The 18,732-nt window shown below is 43.4% G+C and overlaps 1 protein-coding gene across 1 annotated transcript in view; it reads right to left on the reverse strand.

Moving 5' to 3' along the window:
- The window catches only part of ANXA3 (annexin A3), a 68,147-nt gene extending 50,722 nt beyond the window's left edge, over window positions 1-17,425 (reverse strand). The window contains exons 1-2 of the mRNA XM_061145731.1: window positions 17,297-17,425; window positions 13,222-13,274 (exon numbers count right to left, since the gene is read on the reverse strand). Coding sequence (XP_061001714.1) covers window positions 13,222-13,236 — 15 coding nt within the window. The 5' untranslated portion in view covers window positions 13,237-13,274; window positions 17,297-17,425. The remainder of the gene's footprint in view (window positions 1-13,221; window positions 13,275-17,296) is intronic.
- Window positions 17,426-18,732: the final 1,307 nt, after the last annotated feature.

Raw genomic sequence — 18,732 nt, forward strand, 5'->3', positions numbered from 1 at the left:
GACTCACTGCAATGAGAAATCTGGCACCATCTACATCTTTTAAGTAAGTCCTTGGCTGCAGAAGTAAGTAAGTCCTGGCTTGGCAGAACTGGGGGTATAGTGGTGACACCCACTCACCTCCCACTTCACTTCTATGGGAATGGGAATCTCTGGGACTAAGATCAGAGATGTTTACTGCTCGTAACATTCTGGGAAGATTTCTTACACTGATGGCTAAGGCCATTAATGCCCACATGATATGATGTTAAAGTGCATTATTTTATGAGTTTTGTACGAGTATGTTTGGAAAGTGACATTGCCAACAACAAGTTGCAACAGACGTTTTAATGTTTCCTAATGCAAACTAAACCTTTGTTGTTGTTTAGTTGCTCAGTTGTGTCTAACTCTTTTGCAACCCCATGGATTGGGATTTTCCAGGCAATACTGGAGTGGGTTGCCATTTTCTTCTCCAGAGCATCTTCCTGACCCAAGGGATCAAATTTTCATCTCCTGCCTGCTCCTACTGCATTGCAGGCAAATTCTTTACCGCTGAGCCACTGGGGATAAAGTAAACATAGACAATGGCAACTCCAACAGTTCATGTTGGGGCTACTGGGAGTCTTCATGGCCCATGAAGGCCCCTGAATTAATAAAAAAGAGAACATCTATGCTCCCCCAAATCTCCTTGTCACTTCATGGGCGTTTTCTTATTGCTCTTCCACCTCAGAGCTTTACACCTGCTATTCCCTCTGCCTGGATGCTCTTCCCCCAAATATCCTCCCAGTTCACTCTCTCACTCCATGTTGCCTTCTGCTCACATACCTGAGCAGAAAATAATGTACCCCATCACTCTCCTTCTCCACCTCTGCTCTTCTCCAGAGTAGTTAAAACTGACCTTATACACTATACATTTATTTTCTATTTACTAGCTGTCTTCCATAATAAAATCAGAGGCAGACTTCTCTTATGGTCCAGTGGTAAAGAATTCACCTGCTAATGCAGGAGACACAAGTTTGACCCTTGGTCTGGGAAGATCCCACACGCCCCGGAGCAACTATGCCTGTGTGCCGCAAGTACTGAGCCCAGGCCTCCTGCCGTCCGTCTTCACAGCAGGAGAAGCCACCACAGTGAGAAGCCCATGCACCGCAATTAGAGCGTAGCCCCCACTCGCCACAGCTAGAGAAAGCCCGTGCTTAGCAATGAAGATCCAGCCCAGCCAAAAATAAATAAATAAATAAGACACAGGGGACATAAAAGGCTTAAAAACGCTGGCTGGTTAATAAAACAAAAAATCATTAAAAAAAAGTCAAAGGCATGCAAGCTCCATGGCTTTTTTATTTCTTGTTCCCTGCTGTCTCTGCAGAGGTTAAAAGAGTATCTGGCACACAGTAGATGCTTAGTAAATATCTGTTGCATGAGTAAATGAAAGTGAAAGTGTTAGTCTCTCAGTAGTGTCACACTCTTTGAGATCCCATGGACTTGTAGCCCATCAGGCTCTTCTGTCCAGGGAATTCTCCAGGCAAGAATACTGGAGTGGGCTGTCATGCCCTTTGAGTACAAAATGCTTTCTACCAGAGTTTTCAGAGCTCCACGCCATATCTCAAAAATCTGACAAATGCACTCTTCACCTTTTGCAAATCCTGTTCACATGGGGCTGTGACTACTCTTATTTAGCTCCAGGATCTAGGTGAGGCATTTAATCAAACACAAATAGTTGAAAATGAAGGGAGCAAAGATCTGAGAATGGAGGAAGGGGCAGACTTGAGAATTTTCTGCCATTTTGACTTATTTTCTTCATTCATGTGAGACGTCTATTATTAATCTTATTGCTTAATACTTATGTTTTCTAACTGCTTTGCATCTGCCAAAAAACACATTCAAGAGAATCACATCTCCCCTTCTCCCCTTCACATTCCTTGCTCTCAGTATAAAACTTGTTCATTGCCTCTTTACCTCTGATTTAACAGCTTCTTCAATGGCTACATGTTAGACTGGCAAATTACACTTTTTATCATGATAAAATATAAAAGAGGGACCCTCCCTCCTTGGTGGTTGAGCTTGGGTCAGGGAGTGGCAAAGGAGAGCCCTTTAAAGTTCATTCCATTTATTCCCAAGAAGCCTCTCCCTTCTCACTCAGATAATACAGTATTTCTTTGCAGGCTTTGTCCTAAAACAAAGCTCTAAATGTTTTGATTTGAAATCCATGTCTAACCTGTTTTTCATTAACTACCTGCAGAAGACCATCTGTGTAACTGCCTGAGTGTCAATATTTACCTAAAGAAGTTTCGGGAAACATGGTTTGATACATACATCAGACAGAAAGTCACAGTCAGGTTGAAAGTACCTAGTCAGGCAGGATGACTGTACTGCTTGACATATGAGAAGTCCATTTCCATAAAAACAGTTAGAAAGCTAGATCATCCAGCCCTGAGATGAAGTAAACAATAGGGATACCAGAGAAGAAATTCAGCACATACACGTGTACGTAACACAGGTGTTCCCCTTCCACCAGGTTTCAATTTGCAGGGTCAGGAAGAGCAAACACACGGGAAGGAAAGGTCTAGTTGGAAGTCCCCACCAAAGCAAGAAATATGAAAGTGGATGGGGCTCTCACGAATCCTTTGTGAGTGTGTGCGTGTGTGCCCAGTCGTGTCTGACTCTTTGGGACCACATGGACTATAGCCTGCCAGGCTCCTCTGTCCATGGGATTTTCCTGGCAAGAATACTGGAGCAGGTTGCCATTTCCTCCTCCAGGGGATCTTCCTGATCCAGGGATTGAACTGGTGTCTCCTGTGTCCTCTGCATGGCAGGCAGATTCTTTACCATGGAGCCATTGGGGAAGCCCATGAATCCTTTGTACCCAGGACCAAAAATGTCTAAATGCCCAGGGCTGATGTTATCCATGGGGTAGAATTTGAGGCATTGCCTTCCCCAAATTCCCTCCACACTAGAACCCTGTACCTTTCCTGGGAGCTCTACCATTATTGTCCTTCCTATGAGTTACACACTGGGAACGTTGTATCTTCCTATGTCAAACTGCAACAATCTTGTTCCCAGGAAAGACAGGAAGGGTGGGGTGGGAAGGGAAGTTGTGCTCTCTAACTCACTATGGATACATAGGGTGGGTTAGCTTCTCCTACCAGCAAGTTTCCACTTTAGATAAAACTTCTCCAACCTTTGCACCATCAAGCATTCCTTTTTGAATTTCTTCTCCATGGACCCCATGTTTTGAGTGACTCTGCCTGCCAATCTGGGGCTATTATAAATCATTAACTCACTTCTTCCAGTCTTATCTGTGATTAAAGATATGACTCCCAATCAGAGCTTCTGATCAGCTTAACCATTTCCATAAAAATGGCAGGAATGTGTTTACAGGAATATGATGCTTTAGACACTTTACTCATCCTTGATGTATATATATATATATATATATATGTTTTGATAAAGATATAACTGATGTTTGGCCTGGATTCCAGCCACAGAGCTTCAGAAACCATTGGGGGACTTTCCTGGTAGTCGAGGTTGGGAATCTACCCTGCCAATGCAGGGAACCAGGGTTTGATCCCAGTTCCGGGAAGATTCCACATGCCGAGGGGCAACCAAACTCATGTGCTACAACTACGGAAACCTGTGTGCCCTAGAGCCTGTGCTCTGCAACAAGAGAAGCCACTGCAGTGAGAAACCTGCATTGCACTGCAATAAAGAGCGGCCCATGCTCGCCACAACCAGATAAAGTCGCATGCAGCAACGAAGGCCCAGCGCAGCCAAAACATAAATTAATTAATAAACATTGAAAACTCCATTGGGGTTTTCTGAGTGATGAGAGTGTCTTTGTTGTGCTACTGAGGTGACTCAAGGCAGGCCCCAAGATACTGAAACATCAGCCTGGTCATGTGATTAGAAGGCTGGCACTTTGGGGGGAGAAGGGGACTGGAGAGGAAGTTCAGTTGTGGCCACTGATTTAATCGGTCGTGGCTATGCGATCAAAGTCCAGTGAAAGCTCTGCGCGTCAAGGGTCAGAGGCGCTTCCCGGCTGGTGAACCCACCGATGTGCAGGGAAGGTGAGGCGCCCGGACTCCACGGGGAGAGGTGAGGAAGCTCTGCATCCAGGGCCCTCCCAGACTTTGCTCTATGTGTATGTATTATAAAGAAAACTGCAGTCCAAAATACGACACTTTCAGTGAATTCTGTGAGGTGTTCTAGAGAATTACTGAACAGGGTCAGGGACACCCTCTAATGTGTAGCCGCTGGGTCAGAACCGCAGGTGGTTCTGAGACTTGCAGCTCCTGTCTGAAGTCAGAACACAGCTCTTAAACCTGTGGTGTGTCTGCTTAGCCATGTCTGACTCTTTGTGATTTCACGGACTGTAGCTCGCCAGGCTCCTCTGTCCATGGGATTCTCCAGGCAAGAATACTGAAGTGGGTTGCCGTGCCCTCCTGCAGGGGATCTTCCCCACCCAGGGATCAAACCTGCATCTCTTCGGTCTCCTGCATAGGCAGGTGGGTTCTTTACCACTAGCGCCACCTGGCTCATCCAAACGGTAGTTACACAATGAAAGCCGTAAGTACCTAGTACAATGGGCTCTGCTGTAGAGTGTCCAGCCATGACCCCAGGTCTCCTTTTCATGACTAAGTGGTTAAAAGGCAAACTCTTGAATATGACCTTGAGCAGATTATGCCGTCTCTTGCTATGTCTGTTTCCTCATCTGTAAAAAGAGTATAACAGTACCTATATCCTCTAAGCTTTGAAAGCATTAGATCAGTTCATGTGAAGCCTGAACTTGGCATGTAGTGAGTACTCAGTAGATTTAATCATTATCATTTTGGTACAGTAATTTTTTTCTAAAAACATATTCATTGATAATTGATATCCCTGCAGCTGTTCTAGTGAAGAAGATTCTGCCTGTTTCCTGGACCTGATTTATTACAAGTTGATAGCATCCTCCTGCCAATCGGAATGATTATCTCTGAGCCATCTGAAACCAGTGGATTTTCCCCAAATAGATGCTCTCTGATCACACCTATTTTAGTGTGGAGAATCCCATGGACAGAAGAGCCTGGCAGGCTACAGTCCGTAGGGTCTCACAGAGTCGGATATGACTGAAGTGACTTAGCACACATGCATACACCCTTTGGATGAACTTCTTCATATTTAACGGAAGTTACATTTTTATAAAATTTCTTCTGTACCTTGGTTTCAGAGCTGCCCTATATTCCTCTTCCTTATTTTGCAAACTAGAGTTTGGAATGGGGAAGGGAGAGTGTATAGCAAGTTCAGATGTAACAAGAGCTCATGATGATTATAGTCATTATGAGCTAATGTAGAAAAATTTTAGTAGCATGATAAAAACACTAATTTGAGAGTTCAAACAAAGTGACCTGCATTCATCAATGTTCTGTAAAAGAAAGTTAGAAATTGACCAAGGAGCAAAGAGCTCAGAGTATTCTCAGGAGAAACCCAGCCCTATAGAGGCATATATAGGAAAAATACTGCTATGGCATCTTAATAAAAATGCTCCAAGACATTCTAATTTGTGGATTGCCTGAGTGCTTGCTATAAATGTAAAGGCAACATAGGACAAGAGATCTTGAATTCAAAGAGTACAAACCGATATGATACCAGGTCCTCTCATCCGGGGTGAAGTAGCAGAAGCCAAGCCTGAACAGAGGTACATGAGTTTCCCTTGTTAACTCAGTGTAGAGCATCCTAATGAAACCTTCCATAAGCCAAAATGGTGTAAAGCCAAGGGTCTCCCCAGATTTTTGGAAAGTTCACTTTAAACCACTTCTGTTTTAAGAAAAACCTACATTAAATATGCAGCCATGAAATTAAAAAGGCTTTTCTCCTTGGAAAGAAAGCTATGACAAACCTACACAGCATATTAAAAAGCGAGACATCATTTTGCTGACAAAGATCTTTACAAAGCTATGGTTTAGCCAGTAGTTATGTACAGATGTAAGAGCTGGACCATAAAGAAGGCTGAGCACCAAAGAATTGATACTTTCCAATTGTGGGGCTGGAGAAGACTCTTGAAGAGTCCCTTGGACTGCAAGGAGATCAAATCAGTCAATTCTAAAAGAAATCAGTCCTCAATATTCATTGGAATGACTGATGCTGAAGCTGAAGCTCCAATACTTTGCACCCAATGCAAAGAGCTGACTCACTGGGAAAGACCTTGATGCTGGGAATGATTGAAGGCAAAAAGAGGAGGATGAGAAGGTTAGATAGCATCACTGACTCAATGGACGTGAATCTGAGCAAACTCTGGGAGATAGTGGAGAACAGAGGAGCCTGGATACTGCAGTCCACGGGTTCACAAAGAGTTGGACACGACTTAGTGACTGAACAACAAACAACACATTAACGTAGTGACAGCATAAAAGCAAAAATCCTCCTCAGATTTCCTTCAGTCGCAAAAACAGGTACAATCATACCACATCTTTATTGCAATTCACTGTGTTTCACAGATAGTGTGTTTTTTTTTTTTTTTTTTACAAATTAAAGGTTTGTGACAATCCTGCATCAAACAAGTACATTGGCACCACTTTTTCCAGTCTCATTTGCTCACTCAATGTCTCTGCATCACTTTTGGTAATTTTAGCAATATTTTAAACTTTTTCATCATTGCTATATTTGTTACGGTGGTCTGTGCTCAGTGATCATTGGTGCTATTTTTGCAAAAACATTCTGACTCTCTGAAGGCGTCAAATGATTAGCATATTTTTAGCAATAAAGCATTTTCAAATTAAGGTATATACATTCCTTCTTTAGACAATGCTATTGTACACAATAGGCTACAATATAGTGTAGGTTTTGTTTTTTCTGGCTATATTCTCCACGTGGTACAGTATATCCTTACAGCTTATTTTATACCTGCTAGCTTGTGAAGTGAAGTGAAAGTCGCTCAGTCGTGTCGATTCTTTGTGTCCCCATGAACTACACAGTCCATGGAATTCTCCAGGCCAGAATACCGCAGTGGGTGGCCTTTCCCTTCTCCAGGCCTAGTAGCTTATTTTATACCTAATAGTTTGTACCTCTTACTCCCCCACCCTTATATTGTCTCCACTCCCATCACTGGTAAGCACTAGTTTGTTCTCTATGAGTCTGCTTCTCTTTTTTTTATATTCGCTAGTTTGTTTTGTTTTTTAGATTCCACATATAAACATTACGTCTTTCTCTGTGTGACTTATTTCACTCAGCACAATGCCCTCCAATGGAGGGTGTGCTGTGCCCTCTAACATACCATCCATGTTGCCGAAAATGGCATCATTTCATTCTTTTTTTATGGCTTAGTAGTATTTCCTTGTCTGTCTGTCTATGTACACCACATCTTCCTTATCCATTCTTCTGTTGATGGCTTAGATTGTTTCTGTATCTTGGAAGTTATAAATAATGCTTCTATGAACATTGGGATACATGTATATTTTCAAATTAGTGTTTTTGTTTTCTTCAGATATATACTCGGGAGGAGAATTGCTGGGTCATATGGTAGTTCCATTTTTAGTTTTATGAGACACCTACCTACTGTTTTCCACATGGGTGGCATCAATTTACATTCCTACCAACAGTGTACAAGGGTTCCCTTTTGTCCACATCCTCACCAATATTTGTTATTTGTATTCTGTTTGATGACAACCATTCTGACAGGTATGAGATGATATCTCGTTGTAGTTTTAATATGCATTTCTCTCACGACTAATGATGTTGAGCATCTTTTCATGTGCCTCCTGGCTATCTCCATGTCTTCTTTAAAAAGATGTCTATTTGGCTCATGGACAGAGGAGCCTGGCGAGCTACAGTCCATGGCGTCGCAAAGAGTTGGTCATGACAGAGCATACACATGCACACACGCATACTTTTTAATTGGGCTGTTTGCTATATTGATGTCGAGTTATATCTGTTGATGTATTTTGAAAACTAACTCCTTATTGGTCACCTCATTAGCAAATATTTTCTCCCATTTCAGTAGGTTGCCTTTTCATGTCATCAATGGTTTCCTTTGCTGTGTAAAGGCCTAAATCTAATTAGGTCCCATTTGTTTATTTCTGTTTTTATTTCCTTTGCTTTAGGAGACAGACACAGAAGATATTGCTACAGATTTATATCACAGACTATTCTATCAATGTTTTCTACTAGGAGTTTCATGGTTTCCAAAATCTAATATGCACTGGGAAACCAAAAAATTCATGTGACTTGCTTTCTTATGATATTCGCTTTATTGCGGTTCCAGGTTGGTCTGGAACCAACCTGCAATATGGCCAATGTGTGCCTGTACTAGCGTAGGTCTGTCATAAAAGCAAAGTGATGCAGTGTAAACTTTTGAAAAGTGGGGTTACCATATTCAAGAATTCTAAAGAAAGGAAATAGTAAAGCAACATCTGAAACAATGGGAGGGTTGCAACACTCCTAGATAGAATATACAGTCTTAAGAAACCAGCTAATCTTTCATCTTCAATGATAATGTACTGAAATTGCAACCGAAATCTGCCCTCTTGATCTTATCACTCCAATAAATTAACCACACTCTGGTAACCACAAACAATCAACAGTTTTGTAGGAAAACACAGGCTCATTGCTCATTTGTGTTTGGGTGTATATGTGCTTTTGTGTGTAAGAGGGAAAAGAGAACAGAAAAAACTTGGTGATAAGAGTATTTACAGAAATCTGAGATCTTTTTTAAAATTGTGGTTTTAAAAAAGCATAACATAAAATTTACCACATTAAACATTTTTAAGTGTACAGTTCAGTAGTGGTGAGAATATCCGCATTACTGTCTGTGAAACAGATCTCCAGAATTTAACTTCTTCATTGTACGGAACTAAAACTCGATCTCCATCAGGCAACAAATCTTTTGTTCTCCCTCTCCCCAGACCTTGGCAACCACAATTCTATTTTCTGCTTTCATGAGTTAATTTGACTACTTCAGATATCTCATTATAAATGGAATCAATCATATAGTATTTTGCCTTCTTATTACTGGCTTACTTCTCTTAGCATAATGTCCCAAGGGTTCATCTATGTTGTAGCATATATCAAAATTTTCTTCCTTTTAGAAGCTGAATAATATTCCACTATATGCATATGCCACACCTTGTTTATCCATTCATCCATTGATGAACACTGGGATTGCTTCCAGCTTTTAGTTATTGTGAATAATGTTCCTATGAACCTTAAGTGTGTAAATATCTCTTGAAGATCCTGCTTCCAATTCTTTGGATATTTACCCAGAAATGGGATTGCTGGATCATCTGGTAGTTCTATTTTTTTAAATTTTATTTATTATTATTTATTTATTGGCGGCACCTTGTGAGATGCAGGATCCTAGTTCCCTGACTGGGGATCAAACCCAGACCCGCCCTGGCAGTGAAAGTGAAAGTATTAGTTGCTCAACTGTGTCCAACTCTCTGTGACCCCATGGACTGTAGCCCACCAGGATCCTCTGTCCATGGAATTCTCCAGGCAAGAACACTGGAGTGGGTTGCCATTCCCTTCTCCAAGGGATCTTTCCAATCCAGGAATCGAACCTGGGTCTCTTGCATTGCAGGCAGATTCTTTACTGTCTGAGTCACCAGGGGAGTGGGGAGCCCCAACCACTGGACACCAGCGAAGTCCTGGTAGTTCTATTTTTAATTTTTTGAGGAACCATCAGACTGTTTTCCATAGTAGCCCTGAGTTGTTCTTAAATATTTGCTCTCATACATCTCATTCATAAATGCTAGTTTTGTGAGAGAGGAGGAAAATAGGAAAGAGAAAGCGAGGCAGTGGGAGCCCCTCTCAGGCTAGAACCTCTTTCTTCACTTGAACCCCTCAGCTCCCCCACCCACAGCACAGTTTCCCTTTTTTGTTCCCTTCCCTTCCTTCCTGTCACAGGATGGCCAACCCTCCCATTCCCTTGTGGTAGGCAGAACCATGGCTCCCAAATAGAATGTCCACACAGTAATCCCTGGACCCTGCAAATGTAATGTTACATGACTAAAGGAAGTTTGCAAATGTAATTAAGGTTCCAGACCTTAAAACAGAGAAATTAGGGACTTTCCTGGTGGTCCAGTAGTTAGGACTCCGAGCTTCCCCTGCTGGGGAGAGGGGTTCCATCTCTGGTCGGGGAACTAAGATCTCACATGCCACTCACACAGCCAAAAAGTACAAATTAAAAAAAAAAAAAAAATCAAAATGGAGAAATTATCCTGGATTATCCAGGTGTGGCCCCAGAAGGGCAAGCTAGAGAGAATGCAAGCACGAAACGGATTCCACGCACTATAGCTGCTCTAAGATGTAGAAGGTCACGCCCAAGGACTCGCAGTGGCCTCCAGGAGATAAGGACAGCTCCTGCTGACAGCCAGCAAGGAATTCAGTCTCATAACTGCAAGGAACTGAATTTTGCCAACGACCCAGGTGGAGCAGTGGTAAAGAATTTGCCTGCCAGTGCAGGAGATTCAAGAGACTCAGGTTTGATCCCCAGGTCGGGATGATATCCTGGAGGAGGAAATGGCAACCCACTCCAGTGGGTTTCCACTTCCCTTGCCTGGAACATTCCACGGACAGAGGAGCCTGGTGGGCTACAGTCTATGGGGTCACAAAGAGTCAAACACAACTGAGCATACATGTATATAAATAAGCCCAAAGGTGGATTCTTCCCAAAGTCTCCAGAAAGGAAGGCAGCCCTGCAGAGTCCTTGATCTTAGTGCCATGAGACCCATTTTCGGCTCTAATGTACATAACTGTGTGGTAGTAAAGGGGTGTTGTTTTAAGCTACTAAATGTGTGGTGACTGCTTATGGAAGCAATAGGAAATGAATACACCCTCTCTCATACTCACCTGGGTCTCTCCCAGACCTTCAGAAAACGTGCCATGCCTTTGAAGGTGTGTCAGCTGGAGGGCCAGACCAACTAAATCACTAATGTCAATAAACCAATGGACAAGGGCTAGACGGAGACTAATTTTTTGGAGAGATGAAATGTTTTTTGCATCAGACTCTACTAGAAAGAACCCACCTGGCAATGCAGGTAGATATAAGAGACGTGGGTTTGATCCCTAGGTTGGGAAGATCTCCTGGAGGAGGGCATGGCAACCTACTCCACTATTCTTGCCTGGAGAATCCCATGAACAGAGGAGCCCAGTGGTGACTTCAAAGCTGGGCGTGAAATATTTATCAGTATACCACTGATGACTGTAGCCTGCTTGGTGGCCTACAGTCCTTGGAATCGCTAAGAGTTGCACCCGACTGAGTGACTAACCACACACACACACACACGGAACTGATGACAATAATGGGCAAATTTAAAATTAAGACATGATTTGAGTTCAAGTGATTATTTCTGATTTATATTAGAAAATTATAATCAAATGACACTGAGTTTAGGGCTGTATGAGTTTTGGCAGAAACCTGGATAATCCCATGGACTGAGGAGCCTGGCAGGCTACTGTCCAAAGGATTGCACAGAGTCGGACATGACTGAAGTAATTAGCACGACTAGATAGCCATAAAGAAGTGTTGTTAGTAGCTCAGTTGTGTCTGATTCTGAGACCCCATGGCCCACCAGGCTCCTCTGTCCATAGCATCCTCCAGGCAAAGTTACTGGGTTGCCCTTTCCTGCTCCAGGGGATCTTCCCCACCCAGGGATCGAACTGGGGTCTCCTGCATTGTGGGCAGATTCTTTACTGTCTGAGCCACCAAGGAAGCTCTAGAGTGCCATAATAGCAACAGGAATTTCAGATCTGGAAAGCAGAAGATCAGCGTACGGACCAGCGATGGGGAATCGTGTGGTACCAAGCAAAGCCTCATGATGATACATCTCCTACCAACACTGAGTGTACCAAGGCCTGCTCACGTCTCCCTTGCAGTTACCCTTGAAGCCTCTCTGCCCCCCACTTGTAAAATATGATGCATTTTCATCATTAAAAAAGATCAGAGCACAGAAGGTGATGCATTCAAAATAGTCTTTATGTATATATTTTTTCCTTTTTTTTCCTCTAAAACAGAATCACTCTGTCCATACTATTTTGTAACTTGATTTTTTATTTATTAATATATATGTGGACACTTTCTGATATCAGTATAGAGACAGCTGACCCACTTTTTCTCATTTTTAAGTGATGACATAAAAATGGCTACAAGTTACAACCAAATAATATCATACCCCACAGATGGCCACTCAAGCTGTCTGCGTATTTTCACTAGTACAAATGAATGTCCATCAGCCTATATTTTTCCAACCTTATGCAAGTATTATCTGTATGATAAATACCTAGAAGTGGAATTACTGGGTTACAGGGGGTGTGCATTTAGACACTGATAGATACTGCCAAAATACGATCCCCAAAGAGCGCCAAGTTTACTCCTCCATAAGCAGAATATGAGAGAGCCTCTCAGCCCACATCCTCTGCAACCCTGGTCTTCGTACCTTTTTTTCACGTCTACCAATACTTAAATAGAAATGATTTCTCATTGTGTTATTTACATTTCCTTATTTCTCAGTGAGGTATAGCATCTTTTTGTATATTTGTTTTGTATGTTGTTTGTAATTCTTTTCATATCCTATTCATGTCCCACAAAAGCCTTTTCATCAAGTTCTCTTTTCGTATTGATTTACTCAAGCTATTTTTATGTTAACGAAATGAATCTTTTGTCAAATGTGTTGCAAATGCTTTTCCCTTGTGGGTTCCCTTCTGACTCCACTAATAGTATTGCTTGCTGTCATAAATTATAAATTTGTATGTAGTTAAATAGATCGATATTTTTCTTTTAGGCTTTTGGTTTATATTATGGTTGTAACTGCTTTTCCCACTCCAAGATTATTTTTTAAATTTACCCATATTTTGTCTCTTTCATTTCAATATTTTATCCATGAAATTATCCATGAAATTGTTTCATGAAAGAGGAGAGATGGAATACAGATTTACCCTTTTCTTCAAATAGCTAGACATTTTCATAACATCATTTGTTAACATAAGCCTTCTCCTCTCTGATAAAAAATGTCTTTTCTTATAATAAATTCCCAAATCACTTAATTTATTCTGTTATTGACCTCCCTATTTTGGTGTCAGTACAAATTATTTTAACTAAGTACCTTTACAATACCTTTTAATATTTTCTTATTTTTAGAAGTCCTCTAGCTTTGAGGGCATGTTAATTTTTCACAGGAACTTTTTATCGAATTTCAAACTTTTTCTTAACATTTTGATCTTCTATATTTTGATTTGATTCAGATAAGTTACTGTTACAAAGGCTTGATTTTTACTTACCCAGATGGATGCCATGATATCCCACCTTTCTCTTGAGTTGAGATCACACTAACCTATTAAAAGAAAAATAAAGCACTGAATGGTATAAACTTGGAATTCAGAGCACAATAATCTCAGTCTAACCCTTAGACTCAAACTCAGAAAACAGAAGCCAATATTCAAAGAGAAATCATCTCAGGAAGAAGACTTGTCTCTAATATCAAGTACTCCATTTGCTAAACAAATGTTTGCTGATAACTAGCTACAAGGGAAACGGCAACCCACTCCAGTGTTCTTGCCTGAAGAATCCCAGGGACGGCGGAACCTGGTGGGCTGCCGTCTATGGGGTCGCAGAGGGTTAGACATGACTGAAGCGACTTAGCAGCAGCTACAAGGAACTGTGATAGACCTGTGTGTGTCTGTTTCTGTTCAGACGTGTCCAACTCTTTTGTGACCCCATGGACTGTAGCCCACCAGGCTCCTCTGTCCATGGGATTCTCCAGGCAAGAACACTGGAGTGGGTTGCCATTTCCTCTTCCAGGGGCTTTTCCCAACCCAGGGTTCTCCTGCACTGCAGGCAGACTCTTTACCATCTGAGCCACCAGGGTAGCCTCCCAACATCATAGGGAACAAAAAAACCTTGTCCCTTCTTCTCCAATTTTTAACTGGCTTCAGTTTGAATCCTTGTGTTTCTGAAGTCTCCATTTACATTTTACAAGGCTCCAAGTCTACATAGCCTTTTATAAACAAACATGCTTGCTTTTTGAGAAAGGTCCATATCTTGGTAGAGCCTGTAGTTATGAAGGGGTATTTCTTTGACAGAGTCCTGACTGGGAATCCAGTCACACTGTCATATGTAGACATTGTTCAAACATGCTGGCAAATATCTAGGGTTGACTTAGAAATAAAAGTTGCTCTCACTCTTCCCAGGAACAAAATATTCTAAATATTCAGTGATAGCCCACAGTAAAGTTCAACAGGAAATGACACTATTAGTCCCTGGAAACATTTAGACTCAATATTCTCAGAATCACTGATGGAAGGGCAGTTGACTCTCAGTTATGAGAGCTAACGCTACATCCCTCTAAATATACAGTGGATTCAAAATGTCATTAGTTCTGGTTTTGCCCCTTAAAGCTAGACACAATCTCTTTGAGGCTCAGTTTCCTCATTTGTAATAAGGGGGAGAGGATGGCTGCTGCTGCTGCTAAGTCGCTTCAGTCGTGTCCGACTCTGTGCGACCCCAAAGACGGCAGCCCACCAGGCTCCCCGTCCCTGGGATTCTCCAGGGAAGAACACTGCAGTGGGTTGCCATTTCCTTCTCCAATCCATGAAAGTGAAAAGTGAAAGTGAAGTCACTCAGTCATGTCCGACTCTTAGCGACCCCATGGACTGCAGCCCACCAGGCTCCTCCGTCCATGGGATTTTCCAGGCAAGAGTACTAGGGCTACTGCTGGCATTAAATGAAATTATATGTGTTAATAATGTGAGCAAATGTTTTGAGTTTCTACTATGTTGCAGATAATACAAAAACACTATATGGTCAAGGCTACAGATTTCACTCATGTCTGTTCACTGGGGCACAGAAAGTACTAAAAAATGCTATGGAATGAAAAAATGATTCAATACAAGCCTCACAATAATCCAGGGGAGCCAGGTATCATTTATATTATCTCCAAGTTGCAAATGAGGAAGCTGAGGCATAGAAAGGTACAGTTGGTCCCTCCACATCCATGGTCCCAGAGTCCCTTCATATCCATGGTCCCAGGCCCTCTCCCCAACCTCATCCAGCATTTAACAAAATCTGAGGGTGCTTAAATCCCTTATACACAAGAGCACGGTACAGTCCCATCCCGGAATGCAGGGGTTCCACATGGGCAGGTTCCGTCAGCCAGAGTTCAGCTGCGAAACCCACGGAGGCTACATTCCAGCCACACAAGGACTGAGTGGCCCCCCCTACTGAACCTAGGCAGTTACACTCCAAAGATATGTGTTTAACCCCAAGTTTCTTACTTACCTAAGTGCCCAGTCAATACACTGTCAGAGCTAATGCTCAATACATGCTTACGTGCTCAGAGGTTTCAGTCGTGTATGAATCTTCGTGACGCTATGGACTATAGTCCGTGGGATTCTCCAGGCAAGAATACTGGAGTGGGTTGCCATGCCCTCCTCCAAAGAATCTTCCTGACCCAGGGATCGAACCCACATCTCCTGCACTGTAAGCAAATTCTTTACCTGCTGAGCCACCTGGGAAGCCCCAATATGTGTTGATGCAGTATAATTTGTAAATCATGAACATTTATCACAGGTTTAAGAAGTGAAGAATTACTCCACAGTGGAGTCTAAAAGAACCAACAACAGAACTTTAAAAATACCGTTTTCTGAAAGAGGTTAGAGTGTTCACATCAATTCCTTTACTTCCTCCTTGGTGCCTATATTTAAACAAATGTCTCTATAGAACCATAGGCCTCTGGGAATGAGGCTCTGGCTTTGGTCTTCTTTGAAAATGAAAGTGAAAGTCACTTAGTCCTATCTGACTCTGTGCGACCCCATGGACTATACAGTCCACGGAATTCTCCAGGCCAGAATACTGGAGTGGGTAGCCTTTCCCTTCTCCAGGGGATCTTCCCAATCCAGGGATCGAACCCAGGTCTCCTGCATTGCAGGCAGATTCTTTACCAGCTGAGCCTCAAGGGAAGCCCAAGAATACTGGAGTGGATAGCCTATCCCTTCTCTAGGGGATCTTCGGAACCCAGGAATCAAACTGGGGTCTCCTGCGTTGCAGGCAGATTCTTTACCAACTGAACTATCAGGGAAGCCCTCTGGTTTTCTTCACATCTTTCAATTCGTTTTCTTATCAGTCTGAAGTTTTCTGCCTTCATGAGAGCAAGTGGCGCAATGTTTTTATGAGTTACGATTTTCATGAAGTTGATTTTTTAAAAGTTGTGAAAGTAGCTACTCCAAAGGGCAAAGTCTGTCTACGTAAAACACAAATCCTTGATAAGAATTTAGCCTGCCATATTACAACTGTCTTTTTTTAAAATTTTTATTATTTGAGTATAGTTGATTCACTGTGTTGTGTTAGTTTCATGTATAAAGCAAAGTGAGTCGATTATACATATATCCACTCTTTTCCTATTCCCACACAGGCCATTGCACAGTACTAAGTAGAGTTCTCTGTGCTATACATGTCCTTATCAGTTATCTATTTTTTTTTTTTAATATATAGTAGTATGTATAGGGTGATTCCAATCTAATTTATCTCTCCCCCTCCTTCCTCCCAAATGAACTTACTTAACAAAACCGAAATAAAGTCATAGATGTAGATAACAACCTTCTTATCAGCAGCCAAAGTGGCCTCCAGCGACCCTGAACCTTCTTGACCCGGGTGGGGGGCGGTGGGAAACCACAATTTCCTATATATGGTCAGTTGCAATCAAGGACTCAGATCCCCTGTTGACTCAAATGCCAGGGAACTGATTCACGTCCAGTGAATCAGACTATTGTAATCAAAGAAAAAGGTGAGTCTTTGGAAGGAAAAGCAAACTTCCGGGGATCCTAAGGCCCAATATCTAAATACACTGTCAACTCCTAAAAAAGTCAGGTGAAATAAAATTAATTGCCTACGTGAAGAGGAAGACTAGCTCACAAGGATGGGTGGGTTTCCAAGTCCTCAGAACCGAGCTCAGAACTAGTCCAGACACACCAGGCACCGCAAGGGCCATTCTAACTCCCCGTTCTTTTTCTGTTCCCAAGACCTTCAGAGTTGGGGAGACCAAGATGGCCAACTGCATCCCCGCCCCGCTCGCTGTGATGGAAAGCTGGTCAGCGTGCGCCCCGCCCTGAGCAGGACCGGGTGACCCTCTCGGGGCTGCCACTTTTGCTGCCTGGGTTTTCTGAAACCGGGGCCGTGGACTCCACGCCGGCCCAGCCCTCTGGGACCCTGCACCCTGCAGCCGGGTCGGTCCGCGCCGTGGGTGCCAGCCCGGCGCTGCGCTCGCCGGGCACCGGCGGACGCTCACCCGGGAATTCGGGCCGCAGGGCAGCGAAGGCAGCGGGAGAGGATTGCGGCTAGGCGTGGGGAGGCTGAACTTACCTAGGGAGCCGCCCCGGGAGCCGGCGTGCGGAAGAGCGGCCAGCGAGCGAGTGCGCCCCGGGAGCCGCTGCTCCGCGCTCCCTCCCGCCCTGCGGCCGGCCCCGGGACCGCACCCCTTCCTCCCGCCCCTCCGCCTCCTCCCGGCTCCACCTGCTCGCCACCGGCGGCCGGAAAAGGGAAGCCGCGCCCCAGGTCCCCTGGACTGCAGTTCCCCTCACGTGCGTCTTAGACTTCCCCGATGGAGTGTGGGGGCAATCTCTAAACTTTCCCACCCTCCCTGCTCATCCTCATAGTGAAACCGGTCTTCCATTTTCACTTCTCTGTCACATTAAGGTTTTTTTTTTTCCCAGATTTTTTGCAATGCATGTTTTGTTCCAGGCCTTGTGGATTCAAAGATGAGACAGTCCCCACGTTGCAGTGAAAAGGAAAAGAGGAATGAGTTTTTCTTTCCCTTTCCTGAGACCAAAAAAGATAAAAGAGAACAGTGAGCAGGCCTGAACATCCTTAGTTTTGGGTTTTTTTTTTTTTTTTTTTCTTCTTCTTCTTCTTCTTTTTTACTTTAATTGCTCCTAACTCTGCCTGTCTGCAACTTAGCTTGCTTTTCTGCCCCCTAACTATGCAGGAGCCAAATTTTGCACGTATTATCCTTTGCTTACCCTTGCAACACTTCCTTCCTCTTGTAGTTAAGTATCAGAAAGAAGGACTCAGAGCCGTCAAACTACCAGGCTCAATTGCTGGGTTACTGATGCCGGCCTGTGAGTGTTTCTGACAAGACCTTTGTTCCTCATCGCTGACTCCTGACTGTGAGCTATCATCCCTTAGACTCCTCATGGTGGGGTTGGGGGTGGGGGGCAGCCCTCTCTGCGGGCTGAGAAATAAAGCCACTTTTCTATTACCTCTAAACTCTGTCTCCATATTTTTTTTAATTGACTTCAGTGGGCAGAAAAAACCAAGCTTTTGGTTGGCAACAATTTGGGGGACTTGTCTGGCATTTGGTGGTGGGCAGATGGCCCCACAGGGCCCTTTGGCTATGGGAACACCAGGGACTCCTTTCACAGAGCGGTGCTGGGATCACACCAACCTGCCCGCCAACTTAGCTGTGGAACTCTGGGACTGTGATGGAGAAAAGGAGAGAAGTTACCCTTTCAGCTGCCAAGGCTGAAGGCACTTTTCTTCTCTCTTTCGTGCCAGTCTGAACTTTCGATCCCAGAAACACTGGATATTGGAGGATCCGAAATGGGGTGTCTGGTATATGGAGACACTCACTAGCATTTAGATAAGTCCCTTGGTGTGCACCTCTTGACGTTTTCCATTTGAGGAACTGATGCAGTTCCAGTTTGGGGGTGTCTCCGTATAGAAGGGGGTCCCCATTTGTAATGTGCTGCTTTGGACATACGCCACAGGCTTAGTGGGACTCAAAAGTCATGTTTGGGGCA

The sequence above is a fragment of the Dama dama genome, chromosome 6, assembly GCF_033118175.1.
Source record: "Dama dama isolate Ldn47 chromosome 6, ASM3311817v1, whole genome shotgun sequence".
NCBI classification, from domain to species: Eukaryota; Metazoa; Chordata; class Mammalia; order Artiodactyla; family Cervidae; genus Dama; species Dama dama.